Source organism: Solanum tuberosum, unplaced genomic scaffold (assembly GCF_000226075.1).
Source record: "Solanum tuberosum cultivar DM 1-3 516 R44 unplaced genomic scaffold, SolTub_3.0 scf00088, whole genome shotgun sequence".
NCBI classification, from domain to species: Eukaryota; Viridiplantae; Streptophyta; class Magnoliopsida; order Solanales; family Solanaceae; genus Solanum; species Solanum tuberosum.
The window spans coordinates 554,038-570,705 of record NW_006239011.1 but is presented as its reverse complement, the minus strand read 5'-3'; the positions used below and the strand labels follow the sequence as shown (position 1 = coordinate 570,705).

At 35.8% G+C, this 16,668-nt stretch overlaps 1 protein-coding gene across 1 annotated transcript in view; it reads left to right on the top strand.

The window, feature by feature from the left end:
• Positions 1-7,029: 7,029 nt before the first annotated feature.
• The window catches only part of LOC102590091 (mitochondrial substrate carrier family protein B-like), a 22,524-nt gene continuing 12,885 nt past the window's right edge, over positions 7,030-16,668 (top strand). Inside the window, exons 1-3 of the mRNA XM_006346755.2 lie at positions 7,030-7,304; positions 7,512-7,688; positions 7,796-7,945. Coding sequence (XP_006346817.1) covers positions 7,086-7,304; positions 7,512-7,688; positions 7,796-7,945 — 546 coding nt within the window. The 5' untranslated portion in view covers positions 7,030-7,085. The remainder of the gene's footprint in view (positions 7,305-7,511; positions 7,689-7,795; positions 7,946-16,668) is intronic.

Genomic DNA, 16,668 nt, shown 5'->3' with positions numbered 1-16,668 from the left:
GGTACATTACCAAGGAACATGTATGAAAAAGTGGAGAAGGAATGGGGAGAACTGGCGTCCTTGGTGCTCTGAGAGGCGCGGGGCGCCAGCCCTCAAACTTAAGAGGGCCTGGTGGGGCGCTCTGCATGGTGCACCACCCCCAAGGGTGGAAGTTTAGAGACTCTTTTGGGGGCCGCTGGCTGGCGCGACGCCCCAGCCTTTTTCCCCAAAAACCCAACGTTTCTCCTTTGTTTTTCCAACTCTAAACCTTCTTAACTTCAAAGGTTCCAGCCCCAAACACTTAGAATCATAAAACCCCTTAATATACAATGTATTCAACTCGAAATCACAACCGAAAACATGCACCCAACCAACAAGAAACTTCAACAAACACAACTATAAACTTCAACAAACACAACTAATCTTTTCTCGAATTTAAAACGAGTTTGGCGTGTGCGGGAAAGAACAAACCCAACACTATGATCTCACATACCTTAATAGGGATCACCCCCGACGAAAACCATGACGATCTTGACGAATCCTTGCTTCTTCTTCTCTTTCTCCTCTTCTTTCTCTCTTCTCTCAAAAGCCCTAATTCTCACTTTAAAAGGGGAAAACTTATTTAAAATCAGTATAAAACCTTACTATAACCAAAATAAATGGTTAGGGAAATGACCAAAATACCCTTACAAATTCGGACTAAACTGCCCTGTGCCAACAACCCAACTTCCAAAGGGTATAACTCACGCATACGAACTCGGAATCGAGCAAATTCGATGGCGTTGGAAAGATCGTTCCAAGAGCTTTCCAAACATAACTGGAAATTTACCTAACTTATCCTGAGATAGGAGTTATGACTGCTCAAAGTCGACCAAAAACTCATTTTATTTCCCATACTTAACCAGATTTCCAGATTTTGAATTCTTTCCAAAAATGACTATTTCAAATTTCCAACTTCTTCCTAGTTATTTCAACTTACACGATGTTACATGTGTAGATTTTGACATAAACCTACTGCACCAACATTCTCTGCATAGTTTAATTAGACAATTACTTTCTTAGGAGTTAGGACTTGGGCAATTGATTCAAATTGGAAAATTACTTGTGAAGAAACATCTTTCTACCTTAATGTAATCTTAGAAATCATCCATTGTAGTGGATTTTCATCTATTGGCGCTTCATTCATATACACCTTTAAAGTTTATGGTATGTGAAAAACTGTATACACAAAATACCATTACACCATCCATCCCCCTCCTCCTTTCCACATTGTCAACCCAACATACTTCCATTTTTGGTACATAATATACTTCAACTACATGTATATAGTCTATAGTTACATATATATCTCACCCCAACACAAACCCAAAAAGGGAAAACAAACAAACAAACATACCCTAAGCAAACCTCATCCTCAAGAATTGCAGGCAATATAAACAGAACCTTCGAGAAACATTAAAAAGATTTCCCTTTTTAGGGGTATATTAGTTAATTAATTAATTATCATCATAATTACCAAGATTAAGCTCAACCTAAATGCTAAAACTGAAAATGACTTAGAATTTCGGTCTGATACAATAGCTTAATCCATCTATTCATCCAAAGCCACATAAAGCAAACCAATCATCCAAAAACATAAAGAATCAAGAATCAAACCTGCAAAACAAGGGTAGAGACATCACTATATATATAGAGAGAGAGACATATTCATGTACATTTCTTTTGATAATTGCAGGTTTGCCCCACATGGCATATAGACTTAGACATGCCAGCTACAAGTTATAGACAAGTATCCACCCAGAACCAAGAAATATCAGTTGCACCTGTTACAGGTTGAAGAGGTTATTATGCCACTTTTTACGTTTTGCAAATCTTTGTATAAATTACTATGTGAAATCTATTTTTGATTCTATTGTATTCTCCATCTTTTTTATTATTTTCTTTTGATGTCTTCTTTTTACGAAATTGTTTATAGTTAGTGGCTTTATAGCAGCGTAATCATTCCTCCAATCTCTCAATATGTTCTTTTCTCCAAAATATACTTCCACTGATCTTCATCACTTCCATATTCAAGAGGAGACGACACACGGATTTCCTCAACATTTCATCGTCTCAAGCTTCCCCAACTATCAATTTTCATCTCTTTCACATGCTTCCACCAATTTTCATCTTCAATTTCTCCAAATAATGTTGCAATTTTAAGGCAATCCTTTGTCCTCTCAAAATAGTTGTTGTATTTTTGAACTAATTTTTGTGGAGGGTTGTATTTTACACAGGGTAAGACAACTCATTAGTAAGTTCATAAGAGCTTTTACACTTTGTTAATTGTTAATAAGAGACTTGGAGTGTTAATCTTGACAAGTTTTTATAGTTCATTTTACTAGCTGGCGTTTATGCATATTCCTAAATAGTAAGTCTATTTTCGATTTTAATGTATTTTAGGGTAGAAACATTCACAAGCTATTGATCTATACACACAAGTGGCTGAATTGGACAGTGAGAATATTGTATACTGGCTAATTGTGACTTTCTCACACCAAATTGGAGGAATATAACAACACAAAATAGGACGGAACAAATAGAAATTGAAATTGGCTCTACATATTCGTAAGTTAGTTTCAAATTGTGAAAATATTGACAAAGACGTGTGCTTTCATTGCTATTTTAAGTGCTTATGCTACTGTGTGCTTAATCGTTTACAATTTAGAAGTCAAATACCTCTAGGATTTTCAACTGGTTGGTATTATTTTTTGTGACTTTAGCAATATCAACTGCGTATTGCTTGTTTATTCTCAAATTATTCTTATGTTTTATTTTCAAAAATAATTGAGAAAGGGGATATATACAGCATGACGCCAACCAAAATTGGACGGAGATGAATATAAACTTGAACCACAAGACCCTGGACTTTACAACATGCTAACTGAATATAAAATTCACTTATTTATGTTTCTGTCTATTGCTTTATCCTATTTTCTTAGTAACGTTGCAACTACACAATTTCATTTCCATTTTTACTTAATCTGTAATTAATCCAATTCATAATTATTGAATCCTGCAGGCTGCAATAGTATCATCATCGAATGAGAAGGAGGTGCGGCGCTACTTATAACACTTGCACCCTGCTTGGTTGTTGCTCTTTTTAAGCTTTCCACAAATTGTGAAAGCTTAATTAGTTAATTCTAGTTTCTACTGTTGAACTATCTCATCTTCCTCAAATTGTAATTGAATTGGATCCTTGTATATCTTAAATTCATGTGTAACTTATCTATATTTATTGTGTCTCAGAACAGATTGTAAATTTTGAATACAATTTTGGAAGCTAAAAAGCTTATCCTGACTCTGCATCTGCTATTTTGCCTTTTGCAATATCAACTTTTGTAAATATGTAAATACATGCATAGACGGTGCAATTATAAACTTAATGTATATAGAATGTGTAGTATTTTACTATGAAATGTTCTTCAACCACTACTTTGTGCTAATTTTCCATTGTGTTACAAGTATTCCCAACTATTGTCGTGTCATATATATTGGGCACGTGCATGCACAGGCAATCTTTATCTAGTGTGTATATATATTAGCCAATAGTTTCATTCAATTATTTTACATATCGTATATTTCATGTACTAACGTCATTCGATGTTGCATTATTTTATGATGCAGATTCAGGTAATTAGAACTGCAACAAATGCATCACTAAAATATTTTCATTCAACTTTGATGAGACCTTCTTACTTTCAGAGGGCATCAATTTATCTAGAGTATTAGTAATTATTAGATGGTATTAGTAGAGTATTCAGATAGCCTGGAGTCTTGTCTCAGTAATCTATCTTCAGTATATTTGAGGCTTCATAGATGAGTTAGTTGAATTAATAGATTTCACCATTGTTTTACAAATATATGCATGTTGTACAAATTTCAATTTCTTAACTATAAAGTTGTTGAGTTTGTTTTCTTAATCATCTTTTAAAAAACATCGATATCTATGTTATAGCCTTTAGTATAGTAGTAAGCCAGACAAAGAGTTCAGTTAGGACCGGCAATGGTTCTGAGTGTTGGTTCGCCTAGAGTGTAGGTTTAGGGTGTGACTTTAATGATATAAAGACTTTGTTATACATCTTAATCATTGAAACATATTGAGACTCATTAAGTGGTTGTAAATTAAGAAAAACAAACACACTTGATAATTAATATTTGAATGATTACAATTTAGACCGTGAAAATAAATAGACTCCATGAATGAAATCTGAATGATTAAGTTTAAGACATTCATTAAAGGTAAACAAATGATACTTAAATACTAATAAACTCATTTGTAATGACTCCTTGAGTCAACCCCTTAGGTACTTGTCATGAATGTGCTCTTTTTTGGACATTTGGAAATCGATGTATTTTGAATATTAATTTATATATATATTACTTTTAATTTTTATTTGTTTGTCTAGCTTTCTTTCGATTTATTTATTAAAAAAATGTCATCCCCCTTTTCTTACAATTTTATGTTCAAACTTTTCAATATGACATATTTAAAATCACATAATTAAATGATAGTTTATTACATTAATTATACATATTTTTTCGTTTAATGCCAATAAAATTAATAATCAATTTTTTTCCTTTTGAATTATGTATCAAATTAAAATGACACAAACAAATTAAAATAGGGAGGAAATGATGGAAAAAACTTATCCACATCGGGTGTATACACCAAACTAATGCAATTTTCATTATTACGTGATTTAATGAAGTAAAATACATGTTAATTAATTATGGCTAAGTAAAGTGAACTAGGCTTAAGTCATATGCGGCCCCTTGAAGTTGTCCGCATATTTCATTTGAACACCTCAACCTATCTTTGTTCCTATTGAACACTTTAGTTGTTTCCTATTAGACACAAAATGGTGACATGTCAAAAAACGTGTACTGTACTCTTTTTGGGCGTGTCAAACTATTGAAATAATATTTTTTTCTTTTTTTACTGATTTATATACAAAAATTAATAAAAACGAAAAAAAATAATTTCTTTTGAAAAAGAAGTCTTCTTCCCTACTCCCTCTGCCATTCTCATCTACCATTTCCATAATCTTTTTTACACATACACACCCCACCCCACCCCCTCCACCTATCTATTTCTCTCACAATCTCCAATTCTTCTTCTGCTTTTTGCCTTTTTATTATTTTTTATGTAGATCTGCATATTCAATATTCCGACAAAACTCCATTTAATTCGGTGAAATAAATATGAATTAATTTTTTCGGATAAAAGTTTGTTATTATCTGTTATAATTGTGATAAATAATTACAAATGGGAAGAAGATAAAGGCAATGAATAGAAGATTTTGATGCTATCAAAATGAAAAAGAATAGGTATTTAGCTTGTGTAGATGGTGTATTGCCGACGTTGATGAAAGGAGTAAGATTCAATGGAGGAAAAAAAGATGTGAGTTGATCAATGGAGGAGAAGGAAGAGGTCGGATGATGGTTTACTGGGCTGCCGGTGTCGGCGTCGGCGTCGGCGTCGGCGTCGGCGTCGGCGCCGATAGAAGGGCGATGGAAGAGGGGATATAGGTTTTGAAGAAGACGACGCGGGGTGGGGAGGGTAATTCAAAAGAATAAGTTTTATTTTCTTAAAAAAACATTTTGGATTATTTAAATAGATCTTTTTTAAAAGTTGGATCCAATGCCACGTGTCATCATTTTATTGGTATGTTTATTATGTACAAGCGTTTGAAATACACGCATCTTAATATTTTAACTGATTGTCATTTTATGTTAAATATGTATTTATTTCTTAAGGTTAAAGTGTTCAATAAGAACAAATATAGGTTGAGGTGTTCAAATGAAATATGCGGACAATTTTAAGGAGACTGCATATGAATTAAGCCAATGAACTATAAATTTAGACACATGACATGTATGTATTGATTTTGTATATACACCCGGTGACCCGGTAAAGTGAGAGGCGGTAAAAGGATGAGTCAATTCCCTAAATGGTCACCCAAGTTTAGGAAATTGCCTTGAAATATCATTTATGTTTCACTTAGGACCAAAATATCACCCAACTATCACTATTTTCCTTCAAATATACTTAACACTTTAAAAACTTTAATCTCTCCTAGTTGGCATACCATGTTATTAAAGTCTTTTTTAAAATAATAGACTTATTTAATTCATCAAACTCATTTAACTAAAATAATAATCTTATTATTTATTTTTAAAAAAAATATTTGTTTATTAAGAAGAAATTTTCATACTAAAGAATCTTTTATCATAATTAAACTTTTATTTTTTATGCTATGAAAAAATATGTTTTTTAAATATACTATATTGTCATCAATTTTGAATACTTATAAACACATATATTAAAAAAAAATGGTATACAAATCAATCATGAATGTTAACTTACATCAATTAATCATAAATTGTATAATCAATCAATAATATTACATGTCAATTAACTATTACAATAGAATTAATTGTGTATTTGAAATTCATGCTTACAATATTTTAAAAAATAAATAGAAAGTAAATAATATTATTAGTAATTTTTTTCCCAAAAAAAATAATACTAAATATCTCAAAAGTCTCCTTCTATTCTAGTTGATATGTTATGTCATTAAATCATCATTTAAAAAAAACAATAGACATATTTAATTCATTAAACTTATGCCTCTACAAAATAATTATATAAATTACGTGAGAATTTATGAAGATTATAAAAATATACTTTAAAAATATCTAACTCCTTCATATTTTCTACCCATTTTTTTTAAAAAATAGTAAGATCATTATTTTAGTTAATTGAGTTTGATGAATTAAATATGTCTATTATTAAAAAAAAAAAGGCTTCAATGACATGGCATGTCAACTAGGAGAGAGTGAGGCTTTGAAGTGGTAAGTATATTTGAAGGAAAATAGTGATAGTTGAGTGATATTTTGATCCTAAAAAAATATAAATGATATTTCAAAACAATTTCTTAAACTTGAATGACTATTTAGGGAATTGACTCGTAAAATGATTAGTTTAGAGCACGCTAAGGTGGGTGGATAAGTAATTGGGTTTATTGGGAAAACAATCGACGGAAACCAATAGCTTGAGTACGATGCAGACTGAAGCCAGGGTAGGAGCAGTGATGGATGGACGAGGAAGCGCTGCCGGTGGAGCAGTGGTTGTGGACGGCGGACCATCTCGAAAATTGATTACTCAGCACCGTCACCAGTCTCAGATCGGAACGGTTCCTCAGCTTCTCGCCGGTGGTGTTGCTGGTGCCATCAGCAAGACATGCACTGCGCCTCTAGCGAGACTTACTATTCTCTTTCAGGTTCTAATTTTTACATGATGAGATTCGAGGTTCATTATTCTAATATCAAGTGAAACTTGGTTTCGCTATTATATGCGGAAGACATCTATCATCTTTTATCCTTCCGATTTGATTTTTATTGAATTCATTAGTAAGTAATGGAGTCATACATAGAGAAACCTATAGAAGCTTATGCCCATTTTCCTCTATATCTTTGGCCGGTAACAGCTACAAGGAATGCACGCGAATGCTGCTAGCTTAAAAAAGGCTAGTATATGGCAAGAGGCTTCACGTATTGTACATGAAGAAGGATTTAGGGCATTTTGGAAGGGTAATTTGGTCACAATTGCTCATCGGCTTCCATATTCCTCTATCAGCTTTTATGCATTTGAACGCTACAAGAATGTTGGTACAAACGTTCTGTGAATTCTGTATTTCAAAATATTAGTGCCAATAATTTCCGTATCTCATCAGTCATAATGTTTGCTTTTTCTTCATATTATATGCAACAGGTGTTGCAGTTGATTTTGGGAGTTGAAAGCCAGGGAGAGAATATAACGGCAGACCTTTGTATACGACTTGTAGGTGGTGGTTTGGCTGGAATAACTGCTGCTTCTGTTACATACCCTTTGGATCTTGTTAGGACACGCCTTGCTGCTCAGGTGAGTGTTGTTCTGATGACGTTTTGATTTAATTCATGGAAATTTGATTTGGATTCAGTAACAATTGTTGTTTTGGAACCATCTTTTGATTTGCCAATTAATGTATTATCCACAATGCCTTGGAAAATAATATAAAAAATGCTACTTTTAATTGGTGTACGAGGAAAGATACTTACAAAGATCCTATTAAATCCACTGGTTGGATTTTCTCTTCTATATTTTGTTCTTTACACCAAAAACCTAGTGAAGTAACAACTTTCCACTTAATCTTATGTATAGTGCATTCTTTTCCTTCAAAGATCCACTAGTTCCTCTCCTTCCAAATGTTCCACTAGATGCAAGCTGAGACTGTCCTCCACCATCATTTCCGGCTCTTGCTTCCTCCTCGCCTATCCAACAGCTAAGCAAATCTGCCGTATGTTCAGGCATGATACAGTAGACTCCAACAATGAATTTTTTATCCTATTTCTATTTTGCTAAATACCTAAGAGGCCACACCTAAACTTGTCGAATATTTTCATTTTGACAATTAAACTAAGACTAGTAACTATTGAACACCTATACCACTCAAGATTTGTACCTGGCAGACACTTTTCACTAACATGACACATTGTTTGTACTATAATAATGCTGAGCACATGAAGTTCTTTTTTTAAATAAAAAGAAAAAACTCTCCTTCTAACTCTCTTCTGCCACCACCAAAAACTAGTACACCATCACTTCAATTCCTTTATTCCACTTCAAAGAAACATGATTTAGAATACTTCAAGGATCATCAACGACCCTATTAATAACTCAAGAATTTCCTAAAGGAAGTTAAATGTCAAGCTAAATATCTTAGGGTCAAAAGATTGTTGAAGGTGCACAAGAATTCTCCAATGTCATTGTTAATAGTTTCTCTGCATCATGAATGATTTGTGTAGTCCTTGCACTTCCCATATTCTCACCAATGGTGGCAACTATTTGACCATTTTCTATAGTGTGCACTACCCCATTTTGTCCACTAACAAGAGTGGAATATCCCAAGGATATATGACTTCTTGCGGCTGGAGTTCTGCTCTAGTTGAAGTGGCAGTTCTTGATGATTATTGTCTTGCAATTGAGGTCATTATTGTTCATGTTTCCCTAACAAATATTGATCGAACAACTGAGGTAGAGTTGTTACTAGAAGTCTTCTTTAGACTCAAGGGTTCTGACCTATAGGTCATTGATTCAAGCCGTGAAAGCGGCCAATAATGCCTGCATTAGGGTAAGTTGTCTACATCACATTCCTTGGGGTGCTACCCTTCCTCGGACTTTGCTAAAGCAGATGCATTGTGCATAGGGTTGCCCTGTGTGGTCTTCATATTCAATTGGCGCCACAACCTTCTTCCTTTTCAGTTCTTTTTTTTATGACAAAACAATAAAATGGATTCAAGCCGTGAAAGCGGCCAATACTGCTTGCATTAGGGTAAGTTGTCTACATCACATTCCTTGGGGTGCTACCCTTCCTTGGACTTTGCTAAAGCAGATGCATTGTGCATAGAGTTGCCCTGTGTGGTCTTCATATTCAATTGGTGCCACAATCTTCTTCCTTTTCAGTTCTTTTTTTGATGACAAAACAATAAAATGGATTCAAGCCGTGAAAGCGGCCAATAATGCTTGCATTAGGGTAAGTTGTCTACATCACATTCCTTCGGGTGCTACCCTTCCTCGGACTTTGCTAAAGCAGATGCGTTGTGCATAGGGTTGCCCTGTGTGGTCTTCATATTCAATTGGTGCCACAACCTTCTTCCTTTCCAGTTCTTTTTTTGATGACAAAACAATTAAATGGGATTCTAGCTGGGATCAAACCTTGGTCCCATGGGCAGTCGCGTTGGCTTGTACCAACAGTACCAAATGCCCTTCTATCCTTCTTTCTTTTTAGTTCTGTTCATCAACCCACTGCCATTCTATTTTCTTCTCTACCATCTTCTACTATTTATTCTTCAGATTTAGTTGTTGTCACCAACACCACCAGCTTCTTTTCATTCTCTAGATTTGGTTGTAGCCATCTCTTCTCTGGTCACCACCTCACCCTTTTTAGTTCTTGTATTTTTTGGGTCAGGTTTTGACCATTTTGTTTTTTAATATCTTATGTATCTCTTTTTTCACTAATTTGTATTTTTTTAATTAGCTTGGTTTGCCACTTCAAATGAGAGTGAAGCTCACACACTAGATCTGGTTTGAATTTTTTCAAAGGAAAAAGGATGGATTTACCCCCGAACTTTAATAAATGGTACGTCTATGCCCTCCGTTATACTTTGCGTCCACATAAGTCCCTGCCGTCCAATTATAGGTACACATATTCCACTCTCACTAACGGACCCCTCAATTTTTACACGTGTCTTAATCCTAATGAACTACCCATTTGACCTTTTTTTTAACCCATAAACCAACTATCCGCCCCATAACCCAATACCCACCCAATTTCCTCTAAAAGGCATCCTAATTAAAAGTCCCAAATTAATAGGTCTCATATCTCACACACAAAACCCTAGCCTAGTTCTGTGTTCCCCTGCAGTTTCTCCCTTTCTTCTTCTGAAATCACCAAACAATTTCCAAAATTGCTAACACACCTCCACATCTCTGTTTTGTGTATAACTTCTAATAGAAGTCAGTGATCTTCCCCTTGATCCTTGTTGGGTCATCAGTGGTCACTCCTTGTACATGAATTGTTCTATGTTATTGTATCTTTTATGGGCAATGACCATTTTGTGAAAGAACTTGGTGATCCTATCACCCTCTTTTAAGACAAAGAGATGTAGACTTCATTTTCTTTTTTTTAGAACTTTTCCCAAGTGCTTTATCTATTTCTGTAGACAATCTAGTGGTGATTAGTTATGCGGCTTTCAGTTGGTACTAGATCCTTCAGTTTCAATGCTGCACCTGCTTTATAGCTTCAGTAATCCTTTTTAGGAGGACTTGTTCAGTATGAATTGAAAATGGATGTACTCGGTTTTTCAATTTCTTTAATGTTTCTGCTCGTGCCCGGATAGAGAGTGGTCACTGAACTATGACGATTGAAACTAAACATTTCTTTGTTAAATTTTCCTTTGTTTTTCTTGAATGGAGCAATAGGTATCTTAATCAATTAGATATGACTAAATCAAAGTTAACCAAATATAGCACTTTCCTTTGTTTTTCTGGAATGGAGCAGTAGGTATCTTAATCAATTCATCAAGCGTGAGACACGCGCCAAGATCAATGGATAATAAAATTCATATAGAAAGTTATTAGAAATATCCAAGTGCTAACCGTACTGGTTTAGTTAAAACCAATTTGCCCAGCCAAAGATGCTAAACATATAAGGATGTATAACTCGTATGCATTGCAAAACAGATCTCTAAATGACATGTTGAATCATGCTAAAAAGACTTACTGAAGTTTTCTTTACAAAAAACGAAGGTTCAAGCTGGAGGATTGTGTCACGACACTACTTCAAAACAGCTAAAATATGATCAACAATCTAAACAGAAGATTACTGGTGTTGAACACAGCTCGCATAAGAGCGAAACCAAGAGACCGTAAATAGTAGTGCAAATTCCCAGTTTTAGAATCTGTTCACATAGTGTTGAGAAAACACATATGTAGATTAAGTATTTAAGAAAACATACCTGGGTCGGATTAAGTCTTTTAATTAGGATGCCTTTTAGAGGAAATTGGGTGGATATTGGGTTATGGGGCGGATAGTTGGTTTATGGGTTAAAAAAAAGGTCAAACGGGTAGTTCATTAGGATTAAGACACGTGTAAAAAATGAGGGGTCCGTTAGTGAAAGGGGCATGTGTGTACCTATAATTGGACGTCAGGGGCTTATGTGGACGCAAAGTATAACGGAGGGCATAGACGTAACATTTATTAAAGTTAGGGGGTAAATCCGTCCTTTTTCCCTTTTTTAAATTTGTTTAATAGGAATGATTTTGTGCTACATGAAGTGTTCTATAGGTACTAGTCCTAGTTCAAGTGTCAAAATGCCAACATCAAACAAGTTTAGGGGCCCCTTTATGTATTTAGCCTTTTTTTTAAAAAAAACTTTTTTTAATCCATAGAAATTTTGACTTGGCTTTCGGCCCCACTCCACTGGTTCAAAACTTCAAGGAGTATCATTCTGCCTTCTACCCTCTTCCCAACCAAAATACAAGGTTTTGTCCTTGGTTGAGTTCTAACACATTTTTTCAATCTGATTGTTTTGATTATGTTCCATCAATGCTCATTTCCTAGGTGACAGGGGAAAGGTGTTGGGAATGGAATGTGGGTTACGACAAGTGTTGTGAATGGAATGTAGCAATTTTTTCTTGAGCTTCAATAATTAGTGTTATTATTGGAGAAATACACATGAAAGATAAGTTCTAAGGTCTGCTGAAACTTTAAGCTCTAACAAAGAGCTAGTTTTAAGGAAGAAAATATTTTAAAAATATGTATAGTTCATTCTTATCTAGGTAGTTGGAAACTCATCACATAAAAAATGCTCTCAGGCACATTCTCCAAAACACTCTCTCCTACTTCCTTGGGGAGAAAGGGGGGGTGGGGTTCTTTCTCTCCACTAGGTTTCTGCCGGAGTTCCCAACCTTCTTTTCTTATCTAACTTGAGTTATCTATTTCAATGCAGGATTTAAGTCGTTTGATATTACAAGATAGAATTTTGAGAATGTAGAGTGGTATGAATGGGTAGAGAGAAGCCTTAAGATGAAGAGGAGATTCGCCATGAGCCACAAAATTATGGAGTGGATTTGTGCCATTCTAAGAGAAGCTTCTGGCTACCATAAGAAGACCAGAAGGTGAAAAAATGCAAAGAAAGGGGTTCAACATCTTTGCACAAGAAAGTAAAATGAACATGGGAGGTTTATAACATTGTAACTATTAATAATAGGGGAGATTTGTCCTAGTCATCCCAGAGTTGGCCATTAATGTTGGATGGCTAGACTTTGCATTTAAGATTAGGAATCTCATTATCTACCCTAAAAGAATGGAAGTAATAGGCCCACTAGAGTTATGGATGCAAACTACCCTGACACGAGAGTTGTACGTGATGGTAAATGGCAGTCCAAAAATGCACAAGATGTAGACATCAAAACAAGGAGGGAAACATTCAAGTTGAGATTCAAAAAGATGCATTGAAGAGGTGTCTGGTAGGGCAACTAGAAGGAAGGAGTAAAGAAAAATCATTCCTAACAAAGATAAGAAGATGGTCGACCATGCTCTAGAAGAAGGCTTTCGAGGTGAATTTATGAAATGTATCACCCTTTTTGAATTCCCCAACAAGCACATGGCTGAGCAAAACCTTTCAAGGGTAGTGTAGTTGGAAGAATTGAACTTTAAGCCTGGAGTGGTGCGAACCTAATGGTAGGTTGTGTACCTAATAATACGATGTCCATCACAACTTGGTTCAAAATTGTCGAAATCCCTCCGCATCTATGGTGACAAACACTCTTCCAAGCAATTGGAAACCTATGTGGGGATGGGTGGCCAATGAAGAAGAAACAAAGCTGAGAACCACATGAAACGGGCTAGAATCTTGGTTTCCAACGACAAGAAGAGTATACCTAAAGAAGTGGCGATATCCAGAAATGGTATCAAGTACTATCTTTTGATCTAGTCGAAAAGTAAAATCAGATTCAAAGTATCGCTGAAAATGGACTAAAGAGTAGCAGGAGAAGAAACGATAGACAAGGACCCAGTTAATCCTGTTATCGAGAGGATAATAGATTATTCCTACTATTGTGAAGTACCATAATCCCACTTTTCTAGGGATCTGCCAACAACATAATACGAGGAAGGCATCAATCCAAAAATTGTCACAATGTTTAGGAGAGTAAAGAGGAGCATATGAGAAGCATGTGACCAATATAAATAAAATTGAAAAATTGGGCCAATTTTTGAAGCCCAATAAAGAGTCCGCAATTTCAAGAAGAGGTGGCCTTGATTTCTCAAGCCAAGTCATTTTTAATGACTTAAACAACAACAACAATGCTTTGGAACAGAATTGAGACGTCTCTATCGAAACTCCAAAGTTCGATATCTCCAGGAACAAAGCCAACAACCATGTAGATTAGAAATTAATTGATAATTGAGGAGAGGGAGACAATGAACGTGTCAGGAGAAGTAATGGTAGAAGTTGAGAAGCAATTAAAAGAAACAACCAACATGTAGTTGGTGGAGGAGAAGGAAACCAATAATATCGAAAATAGATTTATTAAGGTAGGGGGGAGAAACTCACTTGCTATAGTGGGGGAATGGGAGATTGAGGAGGCAAAACCAGTGCAACACCAACGACAACAATCAATAATATGCAAGGAAAGGGAAACATCATTATGGGTGAAGCAGAATATAATCTAACTGGGAAAAGTTCTGGGAGAAAATTTCCATATCCATGAAGAAGAATCTTTAGAACTACTTCTACAGGTGGATAGTTCTAGGCAAACAAGAAGAATGGAGAATGATAATTTTGGTAAGAATAGAAGATTTAGAAGCTCTCAGAGTTGAAAAGTCTTGTATCTCTCAATGTCAAATTAAAAAACAATGGGAATAGGAGGGGAGAACTGTAACAAGCAATAATTGATGAATTTCAATGTATTCTCATAGAATGTTAGGGAGTTAAACTGTAGGAATAAAAGAAGATTGGTCAAGAGTTCAATAATAAAATGGAATGCACCTATTATTTGTTGGCAAGAAACTAAATTCTTGCAAGTATTTGAAGAAATAGGGCAACTTTGTGGTGGTTGGGTGGCAATGGAAGAGGAGACAGAGTTGAAGAACCATATGAAGTGGGCAAGAATTTTGGTTGCAAACAGTGGTAGAAATATACCGAAAGAGGTTTTGATTTTGCGTGGGGGAATCAGATACCATTTTCCGATATGGGTTGAAGGCAAAGCAAGATATGAAATCTTGCCGGAAAAAGTTTTGAATCTAGCCGGAGAAGAAGATAACAATTTGAATTCAGGGTATGTTATGGACCAGTAGATAATATGGAGTAACATCTGTACTACAGTACAGAAATCCCCTTTTACTAGGGATCCTAGTACAGATAACCATGTGGGGAATGGAAAGTTGACAGCTGTGGTGGTACCCACTGAGTCATGTGAGAATCATGTGACTGTGGTGGTACCCATTGAGTCATGTGAGAATCATGCCTCTTTAATGAAGGAATCTATTATGGGCCTTAGGTCTAGGCCAGAACAATTAAATGAAGAGTATAATGGGCCAGATCCAGCAAGCCTATTTATTTTTAATAGCATATCCAATTCCACCCAGCCCAATCCAGATTGGATTCTTCAAGATAAAGAAACACAGTTCTGCCAAAAGACAATGTAGAGCACACCAGAATACTGAGAAGGAGATAACAACAGCAGATTCGAGTGGTATTTTAGGTGACGTGGTTATGCTAAATATGGGAGAATCAGAGGCGCAAGTTCCTTTTGGGGAGGTGATGATTGGGAGGGAGGAAAAAGAGGTATGCAATAATGAAGACCAGAGAACCTTGACCTCTGTTGAAGAATGGGAAGTCGAAGAAGCAGAGCCACTATACATGCAACAGCAACTGTTAATCACCGAAAAAGCGAGAAGTTTCTGCTTGGGTGAAACAGAATTTGATCAAACTGGGGAAATTGTTGGGGGCTGATTTCCAAGGTCATGAAGAGGAAGCTATTGAACTGTTACCACAGGTGGACAGTGCCAGACAAGCCAGAAACCAAGAAGCTGTAGCTGTAAGCAAGAAGAAAAGGTTCAAAGGCTCTAATGAATTGAAAAGTTTAGTAGCTTTTGATGTGAAGTTCAAAAGTGGGGGGTGTAGAGATAAGGGGAGAAACTTCCTAACTATTTCTTGATGCAATTTAAACTTGTCTCGTGGAATGTAAGGGGTTTGAACAGTAGGGACAAACGGAGGGTTGTCAAGAACATTATAGGGGACTGGAAAGCTGACATTATTTGTCTTCAAGAAACCAAACTACAGAGGGATCTTACTGGACTAGTAATGCAGATTTGGGGTGGTAGATGGGTCAAAATGGCATGTTTGGAAGCTAGTGGGACAAGAGGAGGGATAATGATGCTTTGGGATAGTAGAATATGGAAAGGGGAAGTTCTAGAGATCGGGACATATACCCTTACCTGTAAATTTGAATCACAGGTGCAGGACTTCTCATGCCATATAACAGGAGTATATGCTCCAAATTGCTATGTGGAAAGAAGACTAGTATGGGAAGAAATTGGCTCTATCAGAGGTTTAATAGAAGGTCCATGGGCAGTTTGTGGTGATTTTAATGAGGCTAGATATGTCTCGGAAAAAAGGAACTGTATCAGGAGAACAATAGGGATGCGAGAGTTCTCTGATTTGATCGAGGATCTAAACCTAGTTGATCTTCAACTAGAAAATGCAAAGTTCACCTGGTTCAAAGGGGATAACCACCTGATAGCTTCAAGAATTGACAGGGTCTTGGTATCTCAAGAATGGGATGATGCTTTTAGCAACTTGAAACAGTACACTATGCAGAGAATATTATCAGACCACTCTCCAATCACACTCCAAGGTGGTTCCTGGAAGAAGAGCAAGAGCTATTTTAAGTTTGAGAACTGGTGGTTAGGGACTGAAGATTTCATTGACAGAGTAAGGACATGGTGGAACTCTTTTGATTATACTGGGAGGCCTGATTACATCCTTGCATCCAAATTAAAAGCGCTGAAACACAAACTGAAGGAGTGGAGCAGAAGT